General features: G+C 38.2%; 1 protein-coding gene across 3 annotated transcripts; it reads right to left on the minus strand.

Moving 5' to 3' along the window:
* On the minus strand, positions 1-26,557 carry LOC114882912 (lachesin-like). Of its 3 annotated transcripts, XM_029200099.2 has the most exons (9): positions 26,193-26,557; positions 10,018-10,107; positions 8,655-8,776; positions 5,442-5,627; positions 4,283-4,472; positions 2,732-2,860; positions 2,540-2,659; positions 2,234-2,404; positions 1-2,066 (listed from the first exon to the last, which is right to left on the minus strand). In XM_029200099.2, exons 1-9 carry the CDS (start codon positions 26,419-26,421, stop codon positions 1,690-1,692), a joined length of 1,614 nt encoding a protein of 537 aa, XP_029055932.1. In that variant the 5' UTR covers positions 26,422-26,557; the 3' UTR covers positions 1-1,689. The 3 variants fall into 3 exon arrangements, with proteins under 3 accessions (XP_029055932.1, XP_029055933.1, XP_029055931.1); XM_029200100.2 differs by lacking the exon at positions 5,442-5,627; XM_029200098.2 differs by having other exon boundaries at positions 2,540-2,860.
* Positions 26,558-26,575: the final 18 nt, after the last annotated feature.

A 26,575-nucleotide genomic window follows, 5' to 3' on the forward strand; every position in this document is an offset into this window, starting at 1 on the left:
TTATGGTAAAAACAACGTTTATTGTCTTAGATTATATACACGAATACACAACCGAGACGTTAACATCAATAAATAATACATCCATGTATGTTGTCGAGAACGTTTAACAAACGTCGATAGATCGGCCGTGTAAAATGGCCTATCGGTTTGATCGCTCTGAAAATCAACAATAAATCAATATCATTTTTTATCGCGATTGCCTCAGAAGTTCGTTTCAACATGCACCCGCACTAAATAACTCACAACAGTTCAGTTCTTTCGAAAATAACTGTACATCCGTGTTTAGGAAGAAACGAACTTTCATGAGAACTTTGGCTAATTACGACGGTTATCGGGTCGATCGGTGATCAATAGCGTTCTTCTACCGATTTCATCGTATACAGCTACAGTTATTGTCATAGAAACAGTTCGTTATTTACACCGTAGAATGATTATGTGTCGCGCGTCTATCGTCCGAAGTCGATGATGTTCATTGCAAATTCATTCCTCTTGCAAATCACTATAATCCGTCCAACGAGACGAGTCAGGATATGTTTGCAAATTCATGCGCTCCACGCAGGGCCAAAGCTCACGAAGGGAACAACTCGAGTGCAACGCTGACTTATTAATGAAACAAATAATTGTAGATAGATAGAAGAGCTTGTGTTATAAAAAATAAACGCGTGTAAATTTCGAATGCGGTACGTGAATAATTATTTATAAATGCAATCATCAAAGAGACAAATTATAATAAATAAAAAAAAAAAAAAAAAAAAAAGTTGTCCATCCATGGATTTAAACCGTGGACCTTCAGATTGTGAGTCAAGCAGTTTACCGCGGAGCTAACCGTTTATATGTGTGATTTTATCATACTTCTCAATGTAAAGAGCATCTAACTTTAATTGTTAATATTTTTCAAACAATTAACCATCTGCCCTCAAAATGGGGTATAGGCGTGTTCAGGGTGACGAGCTGTACAAGGTGGCAAAGTTTCATTAATAAGTGAGCGTAACACTTGGGTAGTTTCCCTCGTCAGTTGTTTCCAGTTCTTCAAACGTTTCGGTCGAGGTTTGTGTACTGTGAGCCGAGCCAGCTTCGAGCACGTGAATTTGTACGCATTTACTGTCTCGATCCCGTTGGATGGAGTAGGAATCCTCCTCGGATTTTACTGAGCATTTTCATTCTAATAAATCGGTCAAAGTGAACTCTGATTAAAGGGTCATTTTTTCAAACTTAGTATAAGGGTAACTGTACAGAGGATATACTGAACACAATGGTAACTTTTGTGAGCGTAGCCGTAGCCCATAGTTTTCCAACCCTTTTTAGCTCACCACGCCCTTCGGGTGCAGCGCCTGTTACTACTAAAATTTGCAAGTGTAATTGTGCATGTAATTTCGTAACTTTATAACGTGATATTGAAAATAAAGAAAGTAAAACACGTAAGTGTAAAAGTTTTAAAGTAATTTTACTTTAAAAATTAATTGGAACTGTACCTAAGGCTAACAGCACCCCGTCGGTTTACCTCAGTTGGGAAACTATGGTGTAATTTGAACACAAGTATAACTCTCTCGAAGGTAGTTTGTTCGTACGTAAGAGTAGCTTTCGTAGGTAGTGTACACGCGATAGGAGCTTCCGTGTATCCTAGACGCGAGAGAGGGGTGGGAAAAAAGGGTGATTTGTACTCTTCCGTACATACGAAACGGTGAAGCTTTACGAGCTACAGATCACTATCACTATGAAAGCGAGCATTAATCCTACGCAGTTTAATCGCGAATGTCGCGAGGATGTGACGCTGTTCTGGACGTTCAGTTGTGTCGGTGCAAAATTCGCTGGCGCAGGTGCGGGTGCCGGATATGATGAAACTTTCGATTTTTTCGCGTTGCTGTCCGTCAAAGCGTTCGAACTGTTCCTTCGGAGCATAGGCGTTGTATGACCTATATTTCCACTATTTTTCGACAACGAACCAGCTCCTTCTCGGCCGAACAAGTGGAGCTTCCCTTTCCTATCGGTCTGCTTTTTCGGCCCGTGTTTACCGATGAATTCCGTGTTACGTATCGGTACCGAAGTGGTCCTCGTTAAATGTGACTCTGGAATAATTTTATTAAAAGAATCCTCGAATGCTTCGAATACTTTGTATTTTCATACAGAATAAAGTGCATTAATACGATACTTCGACGTTGAACGGTTAGAGTAAAGAGCAAACAGGCCATCCATCCTATCCGTCCTATATTTGAAAATGTAGAATGATAGTTACCTTGAAGTCTTATCGTCCCGTCAGCCTTGCCGAGTAGATTTTCCGCGGAACACGTGTAGCTTCCAAAGTCGTCCCTGTTCAATCTCTTGATAGTGAAATTTAATTGATACGCGTAGTCGTTCAACGTGACCTCCGACAGATTGTGTTTCTCGTCCGGCAATAATTTTATACCTGCAACGTCCACAGGATATCGGGGCGGAAGGAACAGTTTACGTTACACGATGAGAGCGATCATTAAACCGAACGCGTACTCGTGACAATGAGAAATAACCGTTGCCATTCGATATTGCTCAACTGATTCCTTACCGTCCTCTCTGTACCATGTGTTCAATGCTTTCGGCGATGACTCGACGTAACAATGAAGAACGACGTCGCTGTTAGCCGGGGCTGCTACTAATTCGTTGGACACTTTAATCAGCGGTTTAACTGCGCCGAGAAAACTATTATTAATTATGTAAGTTTGTTCGGGAAATGTTGAATAGCGACTTCGCCACTTACAACGAACGTTCACGTAATATCTTTTGCTGACCGTCGGTGGTACACCGTTAGACGCGATGCACAGGTACGACCCCATCTCCTGTCGTAGAATACCCCTTAGGTGAAGCTCTTCCCCTTCGTACGATTTCACTGTATCACGATGTTAAATAATTCATTAGAATGTAATTGCCATGGATTGCAATAACGCCGCTAAATTAGCCACTTTAGTAAATGAAAGTTGAAAAACAAATTAAGCTTCTCCCATTATTTCGAGCAATTAATGTAATAATTATTCTTGTAAAATAGAATGTATTTTATAGAGAATATCCAAGGATATGTACATGTTGGTATAATTATAACCAAACCTGAGCAAGCTTCATATTAATCATCTCACAATTACGTTTTTATTAAATTTAATACCATTATTCAGGAACCCAACTTACTTCGCTAAGCTGTAATACGTTTGTATGAATCAAATGAGACCTTTGTAAGTGAAATATATGTTCCTGAATTTTGGTTACGTTTGCATATTACATGTACATATTCTCTCTGTATGAAAGACATACTGTTTTATACATATAATTAAGTATATTAGTTGAATATGTTTTGCAAAAAGCTCTTCTCTCTTCTTCTTCTTCTTCTTTAATTCGAAAAGTATTTCATTATCAACCTAAATGTAAGTGGTTGAAATTCAAAGATAACATACAAAATCAAATTACACAATTCTCGAGTGGATAGACAGATTTTACAGTACTTTCATTCCACTTGACATTCTACATTTCCTTTTTTTCTCTTGAATTTTCCAAGCGATTTCATCTTGCTGTCGATGGTATTCCATTTTAATATTCGCGTTTCGATTACAATTTTCGACGAACGTCACACGCGATGACGGGAAACGAATTTAGTTCATTAAGGATCCAAAAAACAGGGAGAGTAACCACCGTGATATAGGGAAGATATACATTTTAGGGCAGAATCACTGGCACGATATAGATTCTGAGTGGTAGACACTTTCGCGGTGCAGTGTACACAGCGAATATTGCAATCGGGTATGCGAATCGATGGGGTCGGCGAAGAGGAAATATATGTAAAGTCAACATCCATCACTCACTGTTAGAAAGGCTAATCGGCTGGCTGATTTTCCACGGAACGCGATGGACCCGACCGTACCACGTTTACGCGTTCTCTTACGTTCAACATAAGCTTCCTCTTTTTCACGAAACTCGCGTGGAATATTATTTTTCTGATCATATTAAAAAATCTTCCATTCCATACGCATGATTTCATGCTCGTTTACCTGCATATTTGTTGAATTTAATTAGCCTATCGGCTAATTTGAGGGTATAAGATAAATTAAGCGAGTCTAACGGGAGAAAGTCTTTACATGATGTAAAGTTATTTGAAAAATTCATTAACGTTAGAATTAATAATTATATTAATTCTAGAATAAAATTGAGAAAATAATTAATGATTGTGTCGAAAAGAAGTATTTCTATCTACCGTTGATAATTCTTGAAATGTAATAATTTTATTAAAATTTACTATAAATCTCGTAATTTGTATAAATATTACCTCTTTGGGCACCATGCTCCGTTCGAAGGGTAATATTTCGGCCATCTTCTCGCCGCCAAGTGACCGTAGGTTTCGGTGTCCCTGTGGCTCGACATCGTAATCGCAGATCACTGTTCTCTTTAGCCGTTAGATCAGCCGAGTCGTCCAAATCCATGATATCGGGCGGTATCACTACCTTCATATGTCCCGTCTGTGTAAAGATCGTTAGAAGCTACCATATAGTATCATTTATCTTTCCACTGGAAAAAGGATCCGACCTCGTGGTCCAAGCTACATTCCCATGGACATTTAAATCAAGCTTAGCCCGCGGATTCAAACCTCAACAAATGCGACTGCTCAACGGAGACTTGCCTTTAATCTGGCTTTAGGCTTCGAAAAAATACAGAGACAGGAAGTCTGCTCGTAACTACTAGCTTGTATCATATCAAATGGCCGACTTCGGAACATAGAAAAATCTAAAGATATCATCGAATTGTCATCAGTTCATGTCAGAGATTTTCTACACTTCGAAATTGACCATTTGATATATACTAATGTTACCGAACGTAAAATAAATAACACGTCGCTTTGTTTTACGTTCACTTTTTTTTAGGAAAAATAAAAGATAGATTTTTCATGCTTTCGCGCGCCCTTTGGTAAAATTTCGATGTTATCTTGCCTCGATAGCAATATTTTTGACACGTCAAACGTTTAAATTCAATCGGTAATGTACAACAACGAGTTACCTATTAACTCGTGTCGTTTCGTTTGCATTGTATTGTCGCTTAATACTGAAAGGTTTAACGCGAACAATCAAATACTCTATACATATCGAGTACAAATCAAAGTTCCAAAAAATTCGTTATATACCGTGATAAAATAATTCCTCGTGTATGTATGAAACTGGTTAGAGAAGAAATTTTCATTTTTTTACTGTAAGTTACTCAAGGTTCGAAACAAAATTATTGAAAATTTCATACAAAGTTAACAAAACAGAACTAAATTAATTTTCACATATGACAATAAGTGAACACGTTCTGGTGCATGTTTACGAATAGATTATTATAACTTTGGGTAAAAAGAGTATCATACAGCGTTCAGTCGGTGTACGCTACTTCGTAGAGTTGACAGGGAAAATCATATTATAGAACGTGTTTAAGTTGACGAAGACCGTACCAACCTGACTCCTCATAGGATCCGTATTAACTTGACACATGTACGTGCCAGAATCGTTCGGTTGAACGTTGGTCACGTGCAGTTTCCACGTGTTATGTCCGTTATGAGTGACAGACAGGCGTGGGTTATGAGCGACCATGTGTGTATGAATGGCCAGAATAGCTTTGGAGTCCGACTTTATCCAGGCAACCTGCATTAATACAATCACGAACATGAACGTTCCGCCGTTTCAGCAACTGATTATAAACCGCGACTGCGACGTCTCTCTGTGTTACTTATGGTACAGTATACGTTTCTAATACCCGTTTTAGAATTAGTTCGTTATATGTTTTGGGTGTTATGGTGTTTTCGATTCTGTACAGAATGCTGGACATACCACGTAGAGTAAACTCTTGTTATATCATCACGGACGAAGTTATAGAAATAATAATACAGCAAAAGCTTATTCTGTACAACACGTTCGAGTCCACTTAGGTAGATGTACCGAGATTTGAAATTCAACGAGGAAAGAAAATCACAATTATTCTTATGTTCCTAAACATATGTCCACCGCTGTACCTCTATTACCTTCATTTCTAGCAACTGATTTATAGATGAAGAAGAGTTCCCACTCTTGAACATACTAACAATAAGACCGATCGTCCCGGTCGTCGTAGTTCGTGCTTTAGTGTCTATTGAACGTTCCTAGTACCTTGGGTACTTTCTTGATTAGCTAGCAGTTAAACCTTCCCTGTTGAAACACCTCCATCCGGCACCCATCTTATTACACTCTTCCTCTTCGACTTTCCCTCGGGCCTTGTGGTCGTTACCGGATATGAATAATAAATTAACGAAACGTTTCGTTCGATGAAATTTTCACTCGGAAAGCGCGAACTACCGGCAAATTGAATATTTTAACTCGTACCATTCCTTTTTTCTCTCTCTCTCTCTCTCTCTACGTATCTCGGTCTTGTATTAAAAAGGAACGTACATTATGAATGCACGTGTAATATTAAGGTTGAATTAATTACGTGCACGAATTATGTACACGAAACGATGCAGCAGTGGTTTTCTCGGCTATTTTTCCGTGCGTTCATGAATCTCACGGTAAATGCACCTGTTAAATCTCGTAACGCAAATATTATTCCGTAACACGAGAAACGAACGGTGGAAGGGATTCGCGTTACCGTATAATTTCATTGTCGTACTTTTTGCTTGAAACGAAATATGTTTCGTCGAAGATAACAGAATACCGACTATCGTTACTTACAGAAAGAAACGATAAAAAGAAGAAGAAAAAAATCGATAGTAGATGATTTGTTCTTTTTTTTTTTTTCAATGAACAAGCTACGATTATGACATACAATCGCGGATGCTCATTACAGCAAACGTGAACATTCGTTTGCACGTTTCTACCTGGTACGTAATTGTTTACTTGAGAATCGTGGCACAAGTCAATGAACACTGTTATTGGATTCCAGGATTCAAATTCCAATCGGGTTTGTGCTTTACCACCCACCCTTCTCTCCCCACCCCTATTCGGTCTCGTTTGTACGAACATACTTCCTGGCCGCTCCGATCTGTCGTATTTCAAACGACGGTTCTATTGAACCGGTGAAAGGGCTTTTAAATCACGGACAAAAGCGGGTTTTGATCCAACGGCAATGGAATTTAAGGTGTGCATAAATAACGTTGATGGACTGCTCGCCGCTTCAGTCGTCAGAATCATTCTACCTGTTGGCGGAATAATCTTTGCGCAAACAATCAGCTTCGAACGGTGTCCCGGCATTTGTTATATCTCTCACGTTAGGTGACATTGAATCGACGCGAGTCTATGTGGATTGTTCCGCCCGGACACGGATCGATTTTGCGAACGTTTAAAACGATTACCGTCGAGGAAATTTCGGAAAATCTTGGCCCGCCACCGTGAAATTCCGACGGGAATATGACGCGAGCGTAATGGAGTCTTGGCAACGCGAGAGAAAATGATTTTCCCACTTTATTATGTTACAACGCGTTCGGTGTATATGGCAAAATTAATTCTGCAAACTAGTAAGAAAAAGAAAATTAAATTATGAATTTAATATGTTGACTGTCGTAAAATTCCATTATGTTATCTACCATAAGTTTATTGGAAAATTTGGACTAGCTGATGATTTTTTTATTGTAGTTAAAATAATTAATTTCGAGAAAGTATGAAAATTAATGCGACGAAAGAATTTCTTCTTTCTGTTCGGTTGAAATTCACTAGTTTTTACGATCGTCCTTTGCATACAAATTGTGAACGAATGCTAAAGAGCGGAGAGAAATGGTGAAAAGAAAGTAAGATACTGTTGAAGTGGTAAAATCAGGCCCATTCGTGCTGCACGTTATATTAGCGTCTCTGATTTATGTCCCTTCTTTCGGACTTCCTTTCTTTCCCCGGATATTCCCTTGCTCGGTATAACATTCGGTTCCCTTATGCTTCCACTTTTCCTACTTCTTCTTCTTCTGTCACTTCTACGTCTTCCTTCTCTATCCTATGAATCCACCAGGACGAAATCCTCTGAACACGCGCCAAGAACGTTTCATCTCGCGATAGAAGCGATTGTCGATTCGAGCGCGCAATCAAACTTGGACTTCTTCTCGAAAGTGAATTACTCGTCAGGTCTGTCCCACAAGGAGTTCTGGACAGAACCGAGTGTGGACCAATGAAAGTGCACACGTATGTACTTTCATAATCGACACGGTACCTCTGTTTCATCCTATCATTCTTTTCTTTAACGAGAAAATATCCAGATTTTATCGATATTTTATTTGAGGCTATTGTTTTTTTCAAAATCCGCCATTTAATAATACGAGATCGTTATAAACAAAAAAGAATTAAATTAAAGAAGATATGGCAAATGATTTTTTTTTTTAAATTAATCTCGTTGATATTTTAACGAACTAATTCGTGTATCTATTGTTTCCCGTTATAACGAATATAATCAAAAGGGATTAACAAGAATTGTTGCACGGATTAATTTGACATGTAAAGAATTGAGAGTAGGCTGCCTTCACATTGAGCGACATGGATGTATGTCTCTTCTTTTTTTTTCTCCATGTAAAATCGATAATTGCCAATTTTTATGTTATCGTTAGTTTCGCGTAACATTGTTTCTGTTCGTACAAATACGATTCCAGTCCACTACTTACGATATTCGCAGCGTTGCCCTTAATCGACTTACTAATTACGGCAACACGTAGATGCAATTACCTTGTAAGATTGAAGATGATTAACGACGCAGGTGAAGGAGACGTCACGACCTTGAGTGACCGTATGATTCTCCAGAAGTGCTAGAAATTCGGGCTGGACCTCGGACTTTGGCATCGCTTGACCTATGGCCAGGGTAATTAACGATCGTACGATTAATGATCCGGCAACTTTGCGTTTAATTAGTTTACCCTCTATTTACTCTAAAACAAGGAACCGCAACTTACACGTTGCAACTTTGGAAAAAAGAAAATCTACGCTTTCATATTTATTCTTCTGCTCAGAAGTCATAGTTCTATGACTTTCAACAAGGGGTGCGTATATGTACTTAAATCTCACCCTGTTTGATATAGATTTATTTATTTATTTTTAATCTTTACATCTATGTTAGCGCGTAGCTTAAATCTAGTCGCTAGTCGTGCGCGTGTTGCTTTATAAAGATCCACGGTAACTGTTCCCAACCAAAGTTATGGGGTAATAATTCTTTTTTCCCTGTCAGCCGTTCAGATTCGTTTCTGTTCCTTGTTGATGCGCTTTTTGTCGCACGGCACGTGGATCTCGCGTTGGGGTGGAAAAAGAAGGAAAAGAAAAAGGGGTCTTCAGGGTGTTTATTGACCGTATCATCGTGAGCGACGCAATCTCCCAACGCCTTATTAACCATTCTTACCCGACGTTTCACGGTTAATAGAAATCTTGTTCCATACAATATTGCATTTTAGTCTTTTAGTCTATGAATATTATTCATTTTTATGAAAAATGATTATTTTTGATAACTGGAAAACTTTCTACGAAACATGAAAAATCAAGGTAAAAGTCCAGTACTTGGAAATTCTGTTCGGTGTAATGCATCAACGTCGGGGTCAGAAGAGTTAAACAATAACTATGGTCGGCCATATAAGAAGGAAAATGAAAAACAGGTGAAATGTAATCACCGTGAACGTTATATACTCTTTTGTTGCGCGTAATTGTAGTACGACGAAGAGAAAGAAATTGGATATCAAATATATTTCGAGGGAAAAAGTCGGTTGTAATCTTTAGACGTGAACGTTGTTGTAATTTCTGGCTTGGTAGCTGCACGTGGGAATGCTTTTACGGAAGCTGGATACTTCCGATAGTGCTTTCAGAGGCGTTTTATTTGATTCTTCCCGAAAAGTGGAGCAAAGAAACGTGGCGTGGAGAGAAAGGTAGCGGGCAGGATGCTATTACGGATACAACGGGTGAGATTCATTCCTATCATTTTGCAAGGATTAAAAAACTTGTAACTTTTATCCGTCGGTGTTTCGAACGATTCGAAACTTCTTTCTCGCTTGCATCCACTTTTCACGATCGACTGAAGAGCGCTCGAATATCTCATTTTGATACTTACCGAAACTTGAATACAGGAAGGCGGCGAGGAAGAAGCAAAGAACAATGTCCCGCGATGCCATACCATAGAACAAGCCATACGCCATACGTACTGTAACAAAAGATTCAAATTTCAATACAATTTATTTTTCATTTACTGTATTAATTACAGTGGGGATTTAATGACGAAGTGTCGTATACACCTATACCTAGACAAGCTTTTTGCCCGTAATGAGATGTTCTTTTCGAATATACCTCGTGTCGAGAGATGTGTAATAACATGATCTATCAATGCGCAAAATCTCATTAAAATCTGATGGAGGACAGTTGGCGAGTTCTGGTTGTCAGAAGGGAGGTGAGGTCAAGAGTTTCGCGACTTCGTCTACGGAAGCTAGTCCGGAGAAGGGGTCAAACCCGAATCGCGTGAATATTAACTCGACAGTTGGTCGCCACATAAACGCCAACCGTTGATATATCCCATCCTCACCCTCGTTCAGCTAGCGCCGCAATAATACTCGAATAGTGGGTGCCTCGTGCCTCTACTCTTCCCTTTTCAGCTTCTACCCTCCGCCGAGTATTCTCACCGACACCCCTCTAGCCGAAACCATGCGATACGCACACTAACGAATCACCCACGACACACGTCTGCTAGCCTAAACGTTTTCACCTGTGTATGTGTATCGTACGTATAAGGCCAGTCGTCAAATGAAAATTTCACTCGGACCAAAGTCTGCCCTTTATGACTTCGAGCCACGTTCTCTTTGCGTTGCCAAAAATTGCGCTTCAACTGACGAGTTTAACTTAAATAACCCCCTCGTAGACCTGAGTTAATACGTCTACTGTTTAACAATCGATGATTAGTTGTTTGAGAAGGGGAGAGACTAGATGATATCGTGATTGCTTTCTCATTATTATAGAATTTATTTCATTTTTTGGGTCTCAGTGCATTTCTAGGATACAGAAATGTATGAATTATAGCTAGAAAAAAGGAAATTAGTAAGGTTGTGTCAAAATATGCTATGGGCGCCCGGTATGGATCTGTGGAGATTAAATTTCCTGAGCGAAATAGAGATGGTAACATCATCATTACAAACATTACAACACATTTAGGATGTTATTCAAGCAAAAACCAGCTGCGTCGTTGACCTGAATTTTTTGTCAAATGAAAGGATTCATTTTTTTTTAACTGAAATTAAGCTTCAATTTATTCGATCTTCTATTTTAAACCAAAATTTCGTAGCTGGTCGCACTGATAGCAATAAAAGGGTTAAGGATTTATGATAAATTTCATTCTTGTTATTGGAATATTAAAAATGCTAAAATGAATTTGTTTCGCGTGTATGATAAACATAGTGGAGGCTGATGACAGTGACGGATCCACGGCCTGTGTCAGACGGCATCGTGCAAAATGAAAGTGCACGGACAACTACGAAGTTATGTATATAAACCTTCAAAAATTTCGACCGTGGTTTTCTCGTATGTACGTGTATCGGGGTGTAGGGAAAATTACCACACCATCTAGTCTGTGAACCACGACGCTAGACATGCATACATATTCAAGTTAAACAGTCCCGCGAAAAGTGCATCGCGTTTCACTGGAACTCCCGCTTTTTAGCCGAATATACGAGACAGTCGAGTGGTGGCCATCAGAGCCGGTAGCCACCTTTTTATTACCCTCTTCTTTTCCTTTTTTTTGGTTTTTTTTTTTTTTCGTTGTTTTTACAATATTTACAGAAGGCCAACGTCGTAACAGAGAGACAAGGTAGGGGGAAAAGCTTTTAGCGATTACACTTTCGCACGGGGAATCCGAGAAAGGAAATTGTTGCGGGAAATATTTCGCGTGGACCGTGGCTGTAATTTGTGACGTTGCCTCGGTTTCGTGGATGAAAAGGAAAGAAAAGAAAACTGTTTAGGCTGCTAAAGTGGAACAATTAATCGCAGTGGAAATTGCAACAGCTGACCCGTTGGTAAATACGCGTTTCATCGTCATGCAGGTTGTTACGCTATTGTATCCACCCGCGAATAAATATTGTTGCCGATCGATCTGTCTTTTAATTAGTTTGCTCTCCAATTTTTCATGAGTTTTTAGTTTGACTGTACAGTGATGAGCAAAGATTTCATGGAAGCCTATGAGGCTTATTAAATGACTATACCTTTCATTGATAATTTAATTCAGTCTGAATTAAAATAATTAATAAAAAGCACGTGTAGTCATTTTTTGCAAACTGCAGTATTATTATGCGATCAAATTTTCGTCAGACTTTTGATGTTACAAAATGAATTTCCTCGCATAATATGCAGCGGTCTAATAATAATACTTCCGTTTGACAGAGTAATTATAGTAATTATTCGCTGAAGAGTTCCTAACAATAAGTTTGGCAACTGTTATTGTAATCAACGTAGGAATGCGGATATTTTGAAGTACCCTTTATTTATACCATTTATACGAAACGTGAATATAATTAAACAGCAAAACAAGGTATCGCTCGATCTTCTGAATATCCGTCATTAACTGTACCATAGCAAATTAAACATCGAAACACCAATTTCCGCGGCGAGCATACATTTGCACGTCTATCCAAAGTGTATGCACAGAGTATTATAAACGCGTGCAACGAGAATTGCATGCTATATTACCAAGAGAATAACAGACAACGAGTCTCTCTCTCTCTCTCAGGATCCAATGAGCCGTTCTGTTGGTCACTTCTGACTCGAAGGAAACTGGACGTGGTTTGAGTACCAAAAGCGTCTTTGATTCACCATAAACTCGGACCGTCTGAATATCGCGTAAAATGAACTCTCCATGAATAATTACCGGCCGCTTACCGATATTCTGCTGCACTCCACGTTGGAGTACAGAAAGGGTGGAATATAGGAAGCACACGTACACCCTCCCGTGTTTCAAAAGTTCTTTGTACAGTTTAATACTCCGTACGTTTTCGCTCATTTCGACATTTTTGTTATTTGCACATTGAAAAGTCAAATCAAGCGCAAATCAGAAACGCAGATTGATGGAATATAACCTGTTGTATTTTAGCGGAAAAATGACAGAGAGACGTGAAAAATCGGCTCGATGTGAATTTTTTATCCAAAAGAAGAGTCCCATTTATTCGGTGGAAATGGCAGATAAAAGGTGAACGTAAATGTACTTCCATATACAAGGGGTAAAATTTTCAACGCGAAATTGTGTTTTTCAGTTTAACAAAATTGTAATCGTCTCTTTAACGTATGAGAAAATTGAAGCTTTCATAATAAAATACATATTCTTTTTTCAACTTTCTTGATACATCAATTTTTAATCCCACAGAACGTCTAGAAATGGCCGGTACAAAGGAGAGTAGCCCCTTAAGTCCGATAACGTTATCGAGTAAAATAAAATAAAAAATGTTTTACACGTGGGAAACGGTTGTTCCATTGCACGTAAAGTGCGTCTAGAAAGCTTCGAAGTCTGTTTGGAAGGTCTTAAACGTTGAAGCTTAACCGACACCCCACAGCAGTAGAACAAGAACGCCCCGCGTAAGAGGGTACGAAGATATGTAGGCGAAAAAGGAAGTAAAAGAAAAAAGGGTAACTTCGACTCTTCCTGCACACATACACAGGCCTGGTTGTTTTGTTCCTTCTTTTTTTAACTCCATGTCTATCGTGTTCTTCTTTCTTCTAACGGCTGGCCTTTTTTTAACCTTTTCTCTTCTACTATCCTGACTTGTGAAGCGCGAAAGGAAATAAGAGTCGTTCCATGGCATCGTCTATCCGTTCATTTTACCAGGTTTGCTGTCGGAGCTATTACTTACGAGTTTCCACTTTCTTCTGGTTTCTACCACCCTTTGTCTTTACGCCTTGTTCATCTTGGTATATCCTTGCTACATACACTTAAAAACTGTACACGTTCCTGGCGTAGCACTCTGATCGAATCCTCGTCGTCGCGTCGGAAGCTTCTTAGTTCACCGGTTCCTTTGCATTCAGCTAATCTTCTCACCGGATTTACTTCCGTCGAGCTTCGACTTTTTGTCCCGCAAGAACAAGCAACCTTCGTCCTAACTAAGCAACACAAATCTTTTCGTCTTAACTGGTCGATGGCTCTTTTTTCTTTTTCTTTTTCTTTCTCTTCTTTTTTTTTTTAAGTTTCTTCCACGGTTAGCATTAGAGGATCGATCTTTTGCGGTAGGGAGGAGATTTCACCGGTTCGAAATTAGCAAATGGGATCCAAAGACCAGATGGGCAAGCATGCCGGCAAAACCCGTGACAAACTGTTACTAACTCGTAATTCGATTCGACTGCAATTCGAGCACCACCCGATGGATAATGCCTACACACTTCTCCACAACCGTAGCACGCCTCCATTAGGCCAGTTTACATGGTACACTTGCTACTGCCGCGGCTAAATACCACATTCAAACTATCTAGCGAATCAGGCATTCGGTTAATACGACTTAAGTAGGTATCTCGATCGATTTTAACACTGTCTGCGATGTGCAAGCACCATTCAGACTGAGAATGGAAAACGTTGCTTAATACGTACTAGTTGGATACCATAGTTCCATACGTGTGTGGAAGTGTACAAACTTGTGGATAATTGTTTCATGGGGTAGATTCCTGTGCTTGGATTGAAAAATTTCTTCGAGTTAAGGGACCTTCCGACGGTCAATATACATTGTCAATATAATAGTGCCAATAGGGCCGATATTTATTGAAAATGTGTATTTGCTTCATACGTTCGATATTTGTTTCCAATACGTTTATAATAGTTGGCTGATTTATCGAACTTTCTTCTACTTACTTTTCAGTGATCGTCTCAACGATAAATACTTTCTCACAATTTTCCAAAAATATAAGATTAAAATAGTTCGCTTGATTTTATCACTTTCACAAACATTCCAAAATTAATTACAGTTACTTTCATGAATATTTTAAACATTCTTTAAAACGGTATAACTGTTTGAAATCGGGCCAAACTAATTTAATCGACTAATTCCGATGAAATTTTCAGCATGTGACATTCAGAATAATAGTGGTGAAAGTTCCATTATTGATTTTTTGAGAAAGGCGAGTCTTTTTGAAATGTACTCGAGTTAATTAAATACGAGTAACGTAATATTCGCATTTAAGTGGTATCCGAGTATTAATGAGAGTAACTGTATAAACTATAAAATAATGAACATAACACCAAGTAATATTCTACGGATCTCATTTCATGGAAGAAATTCCAAGAATCTGTTGAACAAAAAAGTTGAACAAGTTAATAAACGTGAAACTGACCATTTTTCTTTATACATGAAATTTTAAAAAGTACGAAAACCATCATTTTGACAGGGTTAATGGTAAAAAAAAATTTTATTCTATGCAAAATTTTAAACCTTATACAGGCTGCGTGGGTTCTTTCTAGCATATTCATTTGACCGCTTTCAGTGATCTGGGAACGTGCAACTGCAGTTGCACTTTCTCGCTTCCTTCCTCGCTCCTTTTATCCCCCATTTCCATGCTCCTCCTTTCTCCTCGTTAACGTACCAAAAGGCAGGAAATAACGATTGACTATCGATGAGTCTGACTATAGCGGAAGTAACAACTTTTCAGAGTTCAAACCGAATCGAATACACACGTTGGGCGGATGTTACTTCGAGCGTTATTAAATCTTTGCGAATTTAATACGTTCTCTGTGATCTGAGAACCACAGATCGAATAAAATAGGTAAAAATAATATTAACGACAAAGTTTCCTAAAGATACCTTAACTTGTTATGCCAAGAGTTAATAGAGCTAATTGCTGTTAGTCGAACGTTAAACAACTTATTTCATTTGTGACTGTGTTAATGTTTCAATCGAGAATTTCGGGGTAATTGAGCGAGAAGGTATGTCATAGTTTAATTACGTTACACGAATTGTACGTCATTTCTATTAAATTAGGAGTATGCGCAAGTTTCCATCACCTTATGATGTATTTTATTTCGTAATATTAATTAATGTACAAATGTGAGACAGAACAATTTAACTTATCGTCAGTTTATAAATTTTATTGCAATAATCGTATTTCGATCAGAAACTGGTGAAATATTAATAGAAATAGTAACGTATTAATAATCAAATATTAATGCAATGTTAAAGTTTTATTCACAAATTGATACGTTTAACTTCGCTAGAAATACCACCCGATATTTTTCGGAAGTCTGGGTCATATTTGACGAACCTTCACCTTTCGAGGATTAATTAATAATAATAGAATACAAAATTGTACCAATAGTAAGTTTACGGAGAACTTGTTAGCGAACGAAGTGGTAATTGGTGAAAGAGGATCTTCCATTAGTGATGTTGGGCACAAGTTACATCATAGATAGTGGAATTGATCAACCATTGGTCAACCTTGGGTAAATTCCAAGCTGAATTGTGGATACAATGGTGCCATTCAACGATCGGTGAGTGACATATTTTTGGTCCCCCCGATTCCCATCATGCCACAGGATAAATGGTCCGAAACGACATGGGAAATGGTTGTATATTTTTCAAGTTTACACCGTGACCATGAGTACCAACGTATCAAATGGCACTCGTGTTTAAATCGATGACTTTTGCAATTTTATACCCTCTATTATACCTAATCGAAATTTACTAATCAAATTATATTTGAAACGTAAATTTGAAATAATTTCAATTATTCGTAATACGATCCTTTTTTTTCAAATTAATTACCCTGCTTAATTAACGTTAATGTTACTTGAAATTAATTCATGGCACTAGCCACTGATGACCCTCGCGATAATTAATATACCACGCTTCCATTACATGTGATTATGTCATACGATACGATATCAATATCAATCAATCGTATGAATGGTACCGATGGCCACTTAGATTTTCAAAAGTTTAGCAACTTTATCGTCTATTAGCGAGCCGGCCGCGATAAAAGTTCGGTCACTTAAAAGAAACGTTTGAAATTTCTCGTACGGTGATATCGTGAAAGTTTCTATAAGCCATTAAGGGTGGTTTAGTCAATGGGAAGAAAGTTTTGGTTCAATGATGCGGAGTCGTTTGACGATAGTGCGGTGTCGTGCTCCGAGAGAAAGGACTTCGACATCAGTTTGATATACCCTTTAATCTGCTATACAAAAGTGATACCTTTTTCTCCCTGTCCAGAAATAATTCACTTTTTTAGCTTAACCGAAGGGTAACGCGTGCGCGCACACAGAATGACGGTGGTGTATCGGTTTGTCGAACACCCTTCTCGTCCCTTAAAACTTCGATTATTCAAACTCGTGGCACGTTTCGGTGGGAAACGTAAATCGTGCCTTCGGCTGCGGTCGCATCGTGTCCCGGCTTCCTTTGTTAACGAAACAGGGCTCGATGATGTGTATCGTTAAAATTTTAACACGTATCGTGTATCGTGTACCGTCTCACACGCGAAAAGTAATAATTAGCACCCTGTACAAGTACAAAAAGGGAAGCCCAGGGCTCCTAACTTCCATACACAGAGAAAATTCTCGCTTTATTAAATTTCCCCCGGAACCGTTGATCCGATGGGGTATTCAAAAGCAATTTTATCCTCATCCTCGTTATTATACGGCTTGTAAACTAATAGCTATACGATAATATTTCATTCTATCCAATTTAAAATATCAAAAAAAAATAATACATCCGACGTAGAATTTCTCATTGCGAATAAAATCGTCTACTACAGCCATTAACCATTGAATTAGGACCATAAGCGATTGACCCAGCTCGCTCGTTCGAGGGTTAAAGGAATTTCTTCCTAGGCCTAATTCATCAGAGAAATGAAAGATCTGTAACGATAAAAATGATTTCTCCTGATCTGAAATTGGATCTTCGAATCGGTGGTGGCATCGTAACTCTATGTACATATTCTATCGGAGGCATATCGATCGTACTTCTTGAACTTCCGGTATCCCGTGTATCGTTCGACGAAACGGAGAGGTACACGTAACATACCACGAAATGGCAAATTGACTATCGATGAGCAGAGACTGTGCCAGCCGAGTAATAGCCGCAGTTAGGTTTGCACGGGAAAGGGAACTCGGTTCGTGTGCTGCTCGCTTACTCCCCTGGAACGATGGAACTTAAGGATTGTGGTTTAAACTGTCTGTAAAGTTGCCTTCCACCTTGACTTCGCCTCCTCCGTACTCTGCTACACCGACAGACCCTACTTTCGCAACCGTTTCTCTTTCTACCCCTCACTCTCTCTCTCTCTCTCTCTCCCTCTTATACGCGCGAGACTCAGAAACGATTCTCCCCAAGTTGCATTTGCTATGCAACTGTCACAGATATCGGTTCGCTACGTAACGCGGAAAATATTACACTATCCAAGCTGTTGGAGGGGACTGGGAAAATTCACTTATGCACTTCCGTCGCGCCATAAATTGAATCGCGGGAAATGAAGCACGCGATCGCCTGCAACAGGGCGGAAAAGTTTCATCGATGCGTGAGACGATCAAGGTCGATATAAAAGTAAGTTATACAAGATTGATAGAATTACGTGAGAGATTTAGAACCTTTACAAAGGCCTGCCGCCAGCCGCTAGCTTGCCACGAATTGCGAGAATCTCATCCTGCCTGCACGTGGAATTTTCGCTTGGAATTTCGAACAGTCTGACGAACTCTTGCGCCCGTGACACGGGCGAATTCAACAAACGGGATTTTATTCCCTGTTTTCGTGGAAATCGTGGAAATTTCAGGGAAAAAAAAGTATTGGGTTTCAGTGCACATACGTGATTCCCGAGCGAGATGGTTAAATATCCAAATTGGGATCGAACTGGATCTCTTTAAAAACACAGCTGTATATAAACAAATTTTATATTTTTTTTAAATCTACCGTAAAAGAATTTGCATATTTTAAATATTAATAATTCTTGGTCTTCAAGCTATCATTTACTTGATCGCAGAATCAAATCTTGTAGTTGAGGATTTTAATAATCTCTGTCGTGGAATGTCGATGTAAAATCAATCCTGTTCCCACCTTCGCACCGAAATATTTGTATTCAACGGCTAATCTGGTATTTATCGAGGAACAGGCTTTCGAACTGCCGTGTACAGCGGTGTTCAACGATGGCCCGTGTAAAGGACGTGAGGAGTCAAGATGTACCAAAACTATCGCACGGCTTCTAATCTCACTTGCAGTGTGTTTCTCACAGATTCAATTATGACACTGGTTAGGTTACCGTGCATGCATAGAGCTGCAAATTCTCCGAGAGTTCGAAGATCCTTCGGTTCTATGAGAATCCGAGTTATCTCGGCCGTGAGAAGCTTGTGGTCATTGTTAAAGGATCGTTCGTTAGAAGAAAATATTTACTCCTACCCTGGAATAACTCTTTATAATAATAATTACTCCTACCCTGGAATAATTTCTTTAATTAGCTACTTAGAAATATTAGACACTTAAATTAATTATTTTATTTTAAATTAAAACATTAGTGTTAATATTATTATAAAGTATACAAGTTTGCTATAATTTGTGTGATTAATTAAAATATATAACGCGGCTTACTTTATTTGAGCAATCAGACGACAGTGTTCAAATAAAAATAAAAATCAATTTAATCGCGGTAATAATGAAATGACGATTCGATCGGTCGATAAATATTTTCAACGGTGGTACGTTGTACGGGAGATATTTATAAACGTGGTTACATTGGTTATTTAATATTGCAACTCGTTCAAACAAATTCAATTTATTAATATAGCATGTTAAATGAACACGCGAAAATGATACAATACGTACGTTGTAAGGAATAATTTGATACATGTTATATTGCCCGATGTATTATGCAGGCTGCAAGCGAGTTTTAAGTGCAGAAATAGTTTCACGAAAATTATATCTGCATGCAGCAGAATTCTTGCGGTTATTGTTCGCCGTTCATCGTAATAAATGTGCGTTATGTAATGCACCAACTATAACCGAACTAACAGTTTAAAACATTATATTGTCTTCAATTACACTTAGCAAATCAATAAATGCATTTTAGTATCGGAACACATGGGTAAATTTTTTGGATTCAAAAATCAGTCTGTAACAAACTTAGCTAGAAGTCAAGGCGATAATGATCTTTTTGCAATTAGTGTAACTAGAATCTTTTCTCGATGATGGTTTATTAACAGTGTCAAGTGCTGAAAAATTTAGAATATTAGAATTTGAAAATTTGAGAGTTTTGGAATTTCAGAATATTAGAATTTGGAAATATGAGAGTTTTGGAATTTTAGAATTTTTAAACCTTTTGATTATTAGAATCTTTGAATTTTGAAGTTTCTAAAGAAACGCGTCTCAGTTGTATTTGAATAAACTTGATTCAATTTTACATACAATAATTGTAGTGAAAAATAATAGTAAGCCTTTGTTATTTTTAGACAACACGTTAATTCACAAAAAGGAGGAGACAATCGGGATGAAAAATCAGAGAATCAGGTCAATCCTCTAAAGACCACGAAACTTGTACAGAGCTGAAATTGGCACAAAAAAACGTACATACCTAAAGAGGTTTAAAGGCGACAAATCTGGCACATGGTATCGCAGCACTTAACTAAACCGCGGAAATTCTTGTTTCACCATTTGCTGTAAGCAACACCAAACAATTCATGCAACATTCTAAAATCGAATATGCTTTTATCGCATTCGTCTCTTGAAACTAAAGCCGGTTACAATGGATGCGTTTTCTGACGATTAAATCTAAAATGTTCCATGAAATGTATGTACCTATTTTCATAGAAATTCATTTATTTCATTGTTCTGATGCATTCGTTAGAACTTTTGTTCGTAGAAAAAAAAAAACACTTTGGATAAATCCTTGATAGATTATTCATATCTAAATCCTAATTTATTAAACAAATAAGTAGTACTGATTGTGAATGACTATAATCATTCTTAATAAGAAAAATGCTAAGATGGAACAGAGCAATTATAATAATTCTAAATATTTTGATACCAAAAAATTCATTGAATTTATCTACGTTTAATCCAGTAAATTAATTCTACGATCAACTGTATCAACACATCGGGAAATAGTCCATTATGGATTCTAATACAATAATATGTCAAGTACGGGGCAAATTATCGGCGAACCTGCTCCACACGTAATACACTGTCGAAGCAGACAAGTTGTGCCGGCGGTATCCGCCAATAATTGCCACCGAGAATCCTTGACCGAAAATCCGTATCGACGAGTATCCCCCGCCACCAATTACATTTTAACACTACACTGAAAATCTGTACTATTCCATAGATCTACAATAGTACATATATAACACACTATAAAAGATTTAATCTCATACGATAGAATTAGATTTGGAAGTTCCCAGAGAAGTTCCCTAATTTGGAACCACTTGTCCTCAGACGTAAGAGACATGGATAAACAAGGCAGTTAATGAAACACTTCTTCCTTTATACTTCCTTTTAATTAAAGGAAGCCTATGTCGCACGCAACTGTACAATATTGGACACGGTAGGCTTCACCAGTCGTCTTAATATTCAATAATTACGCGATATGATTATTTGCTCACAACTTGGTTTCAAGGGTTGAATAAAAAGAATATTAAATGAAGCATATTTTGAAATAACGCATCGTGTCATGGTAATTGTGAAGTAATAATTCTGGAATGATAGATCCTCCCTCCCCTAAATCACCCTTTTTCCTAGAAAAGGTTATACAAAAATAGTTGTCTCGTGCAAGCTAACTCACCCCTAACCCTCTACATAATGCACAACTTTCGAATATCGAGGGAAGTGGTGGGTCCTTCTTTTTTTAACCTTGCTACCCCTATAACGTCACAGGCCATTCTTTTAAGATTTAACAGTCAATTTTGCACCATTCTTTGTGCCTCGTAGTACTATCGTGAAGCAGCAATGGCGCGCAATCTACTTCGATCGTAAACATCCGCGTCTAAGCGACTGGTCGACGATCGGATTTTTGAATGGATTCAGACACGACGTCTGCGAACGTGGAGGCAGAAAATGTGAAAAAAACAAAAAATAGAAAAAGCGAGAGACGGGAGTGATGCGCACTACAAGCGGAACCAACGCAGGAAGCTCATTAAGTTGCACCCCGCGGCTGGGACTGTGTACAGAGAGAGATACACCGAGGTGCCCCTTTTAACCCCCTTCGTTCACCAAGACCCCACCTGTTTGGCCTAGCCCGTTGTTTGCCCCGATACCCGACGCACACGCCTCCTACGCATTCAGTATCACCTTCGTTAGGCAACATTGAGAAAAAATTATGATAATGACGATCTTGCCTGAGGGTATTCCCGTGCTACCCTTTCTCCGTTTCTTTTCTACCCTCTCTGTTTCCCCTTAATGCCAACTCTCAAGGGAACGAGCCGAGCCACACCGAATCATTGAAAAGTGTGTTGGGTTTAAATAAAATCTCGAGACAGCCAGATACACAATTAATTTATTATTCATTGTGGTTATAAATAAGCTTTGGTAAATGATTCTTCTCGGTTACCGTGATGAATCTCATTCAATGAACGACATAACAATGAAATATCTTTCTTTCACAGTATAAGGGAATGTATTTTAATTTGTTGATTTTCCTGTTCTATTTGGTTATTATGAATATGTTAAATAGCCGATTTCAATGCGCAAATTTATGACCACAGTGAATGTTTAATTAATTATTATATTTCTAAATAAATGAATTCGATTGAAATTGTATGTATTCCTCATCGATCATTCGACACGCAATAGTCCAATACGAAGAAGTCTAATTGGAAGATTGTATTTCTAGTTAGTTAACGGAGAGGTAATTATATCTACCTGTGTAGTTCTTATTTAATCAGACGCGATACGATTTCAGCGAAATTTCGCTATTTTCTACCCTTTTCTTGGTGAAATTGAATTCGACTAGTTACTCTCGCTTCCGTTCAACTATCGTCACTTCAGCCACCGGCTAGCTCCGTAACAGAACTCTCCTTTTGCTTTCTATTTTCTCTTTTCCTTGCATCCCTTTCTTCATAGGAACGCTTCACAAAAATAAATCTTTTATGGGCGCCTATTTTTTTTTTTTTTCTTTTTTCAAGATGCGCCACTGCAATAATTACCGTTAGCCGTGGATATATTGAATACCGACGATGTTGAAAGGTTATAGGAGCTCAGCAATAACATCTAATGGAGAACGGTATCATCAGTCAATCTGCTAGCACGGCATGTTTATTACGGGCACGAGTTACTGTCGGTGGAACAAATGCCCCTACCGAACGGGAAGCCACTCTACCCAAACCTGTCCATTATTCCTGTCGTTCACTTTCGTCACTTCCTCTATATAACCACCATCCCTCGTCACGACGATGCAACGTGTGCAATGAAAGGGTAGAGAAACTGTGGTGAAAATTAGAAGGCACCTTTGTTATAAGGGAAGTTTTCGATTTTCCCCCCACTGATAAAAAAGGATAGGTGAGTAAGGGTAGGCAGGGTTCGTTAATTAAGCAAGGATCATCGCGAAAATGTTTGTTTTAACCGGCGAATTTCCGTTTCTCATCATTTACAAATTCTCTTTATCCGTTGCATCGTTACACGATTCGAAACCTTTGGGAGACTTTGTTTCCGTGCGTCGACGAATCGTGATCGCGTCGAATCAAACATCGTAAAATTCGATGAAATTAAAGTACCTTTTAATTGGAAAATAACTGTGCACGTAGAATAGCCAATTCCAGAGGAACGAGAAAAAAAGGGCTTTGTATCTCTTCTACAACGATTTCGAAGCACTTTTTTTTTTATTCCTTTAATCCTTTTCTGTTTCAATAGTCAACAATTTTCTGCCACAATTCAATATCTGTTTCACTCATGCAAATGAGATACAACACTAGTCACCCCTCTTATCCCATTTGCCGGGTATACATCTGCTTTCTAATATATCTTCTTGACGTATTCCTTTGTTCGAATGAGCTTCAGTAATACGGTATATTGTTAACAAAGTAAGCACAATTCGCAGCTCACATCATAAAGGTACATTGGCTTAAATTCAAAACCAATTACCGGGCTGGAAGGTTGAAAAAATTATACGAGCGCGCAATTGTTGTAAATTATAGTAAATAATAACCAGTCGTTTTGTATGGAAAATATTCACAAAAGGTTTTGTTATTATTTTCGCGAAATTTTAGGGGAATTCAATATAGATTGAAACACTTGAAATTTAATGAAACACAAAAATAACAAGAACAACATTTATCATTATTATTGTAATGTACATTTTTATATTTTAAAATTTATAATATAAAAACTCTGTTGCTTTTCAAATTTAATCAAATATTCGTTTAAACAGCCTTTTAGAATTGTTTCACTTGGACTCGTTAGTGAAGTAATTAAATATTTTTGTGAAATTATCTTGTTACCGTTTGTTTTTGTGAAAAAGTTTGAAAGGAGTATTTTATTTTTCATTAGATCCCACTTTTTCTCACCATAATTTTTACCCTGTCAAATTGAATCGGACTTTATACATTTTCAAATCTACGATTTGTGATATGTAACAATCTAATACATTCGTTGCATTTACGTACGACCAGGTCCAATTGCATTTATAGATTACCGACATCCAACAACAATGTAAATCGAGGTCAGATTTCTCGAAGAAATATTCAGAAATCTTCGATTTTGATCGTACGAAAAAGGAATAAGATATCTGTTTCGCGTATATACCTACACATATACATACATACATAGGAACGAAGGAAATGAGATTTGCTATGCATAGAGAAATAAACTGAACCTTGTTTCCATTTCCCGTTACAACTGTATAAAATCCAATAGGCGTTCAACAGGGTACATAACAAGGTTCGAGAAAAAGGATTTTATCCAATTGTGTGGACACGCGAAACTCTTTCCTACCTGGACGTACGAAACGTTTTGCAATTAAAAAAGCAAAAAATACGTACGCGCCAATACCGATTACTGTATTTCACAGGTTCTTGAATTCCTGAACTAATTATTTCGAAAGTCGTTTCATTGCAACGCCGCGTAAAAGAGTGAGATAGGGGAAAAAAAAGGATCGGAAGAGGTAAAACAGGATAACGGAAACGTCGTAGCAGTTTTATTTAATTCAATCTTGAAAAGTTTTAACTAAGGAAGACTTCGCAGACGTCGCTTTCCCTCTTCCTCATCTACCCTCTCCATCGCACCCTATTCCCTTCCATTCTATTCCATTCTATTCTCTTTCATCCCTATACCCCGAACTCTCACACGTACACTATCATCGCGACATTGCCCGAATTTTGAACATTAGTTTGCGAACCATTTAGCACAACTACTCGGTACCGGCGAGCGTAGCCTCGAATCACAGCGCATACCATACATCGCCATACAGCTTAAACCGCAATGCTTAGTACCCACAGCACTCGTACTACGCTCATTGTACATTATGCTTCGCGGACCTTCATCCCTTTCTAAAAGCGTAACAACAGCATTGCCGGAGACATGTGCGAAGATAATTGGAAAAAATAACGACCACGAACAACACCACTTCAACGACGAGACGAAACAAATTGAAAGGACCTTTCGCGGAATGGAATTTTCGTTCATTTTAAAACCCTTACCCAGCACGAAATAATTAGAGAAATTTTCGATTCGAAGAGGAATCGTTATTTCGATAGCTCTGTTAGAAGAACCATTTCTTTATGTTCTATTTTACTTAAAAATGATTTACACACTTGTTCCCCAAACGTAACGTTTTTATAATCTTCTAAAACTATAAAAAGTATTACTCTTAATATAATTATCATTGATTAAATTACCATAAATTTTGTTTTTAAATAATTACATTCTTACTATCCCAGGTTTTACATTGAAATCACTTGAGAAAGCAAGTTTCCTTGTGTTTCTTTCGGTTCAATTAAGAGTATTAAAACGATGCCCGAGTTGTACGAGTTCTTCATTTCCGCAGATGATTCGCGAGTTCAAAAGCGGTAGCAAGAAATTACTTGGGAGATATAAATTCTTGTAAAGAATCGTATTTCGGTCCCTCCTTTGTGGTGTTTTACATTTCTCGCGAGATTGCAAGTTAATTTAAATTCAGCATAAGGTACTTCACGCCGCGTTTACCAGTCACGAATAATTGTTTCGTGCAATTATTTTAATTTCAAGAATATTTTATAAACTAGCAAAGATTCGTTTAATTATAATCATAGTTTCGTATGTTATTTATTTAGTTAACCGAAGAAGATAAGATTTTTCCTCAAATAATATTAAATTTGAAAAAAGAAAAATATTTACTTACCGCGTATAGACGCGTGACGAAGTTTGATATTAGACCGTGTCAGCCAATGACGCGATGATCTGAGGGCATAACTGTTGCTCTTCTCGAGATGATGCTTGGGCCAAGTGCAGCACGAATATCGAGGAGTGCCCGCGTACCGTACTAACGGACAGACGGTGCGCGACTGTGCGCCGAACACCCTCGCAATCTCCCTTTTATGGGCTTTCTCACGGCGCGTCCACCCGTACATCGACTCTCGTTACTCGTATATTCGACCCTTTAACCCCCATCAAATAGTAAATTTTGCGGTAGTATATCCTATCGTGCACGCGAAATTGCTTTCCGTCAAGTAGGATTGCGTGTATGATTTAAAAAAGTTCGATTTTCATTCATGAATTTTCCGC

The sequence above is a fragment of the Osmia bicornis genome, chromosome 1 (assembly GCF_907164935.1).
Source record: "Osmia bicornis bicornis chromosome 1, iOsmBic2.1, whole genome shotgun sequence".
NCBI lineage: Eukaryota > Metazoa > Arthropoda > Insecta > Hymenoptera > Megachilidae > Osmia > Osmia bicornis.

Bases quoted from the DNA above. Each gene is read 5' to 3' on its own strand.
- LOC114882912 (XM_029200098.2), bottom strand. From the start codon at position 26,421: ATGTACGGGTGGACGCGCCGTGAGAAAGCCCATAAAAGGGAGATTGCG. The intron at 10,108-26,192 runs GTAAGTAAATAT...CTTTTGTTACAG, and splicing joins TCGTCACGCGTCTATACGCG to TACGTATGGCGTATGGCTTG. The intron at 4,473-5,441 runs GTTGGTACGGTC...ATCTTTACACAG, and splicing joins CGGATCCTATGAGGAGTCAG to ACGGGACATATGAAGGTAGT.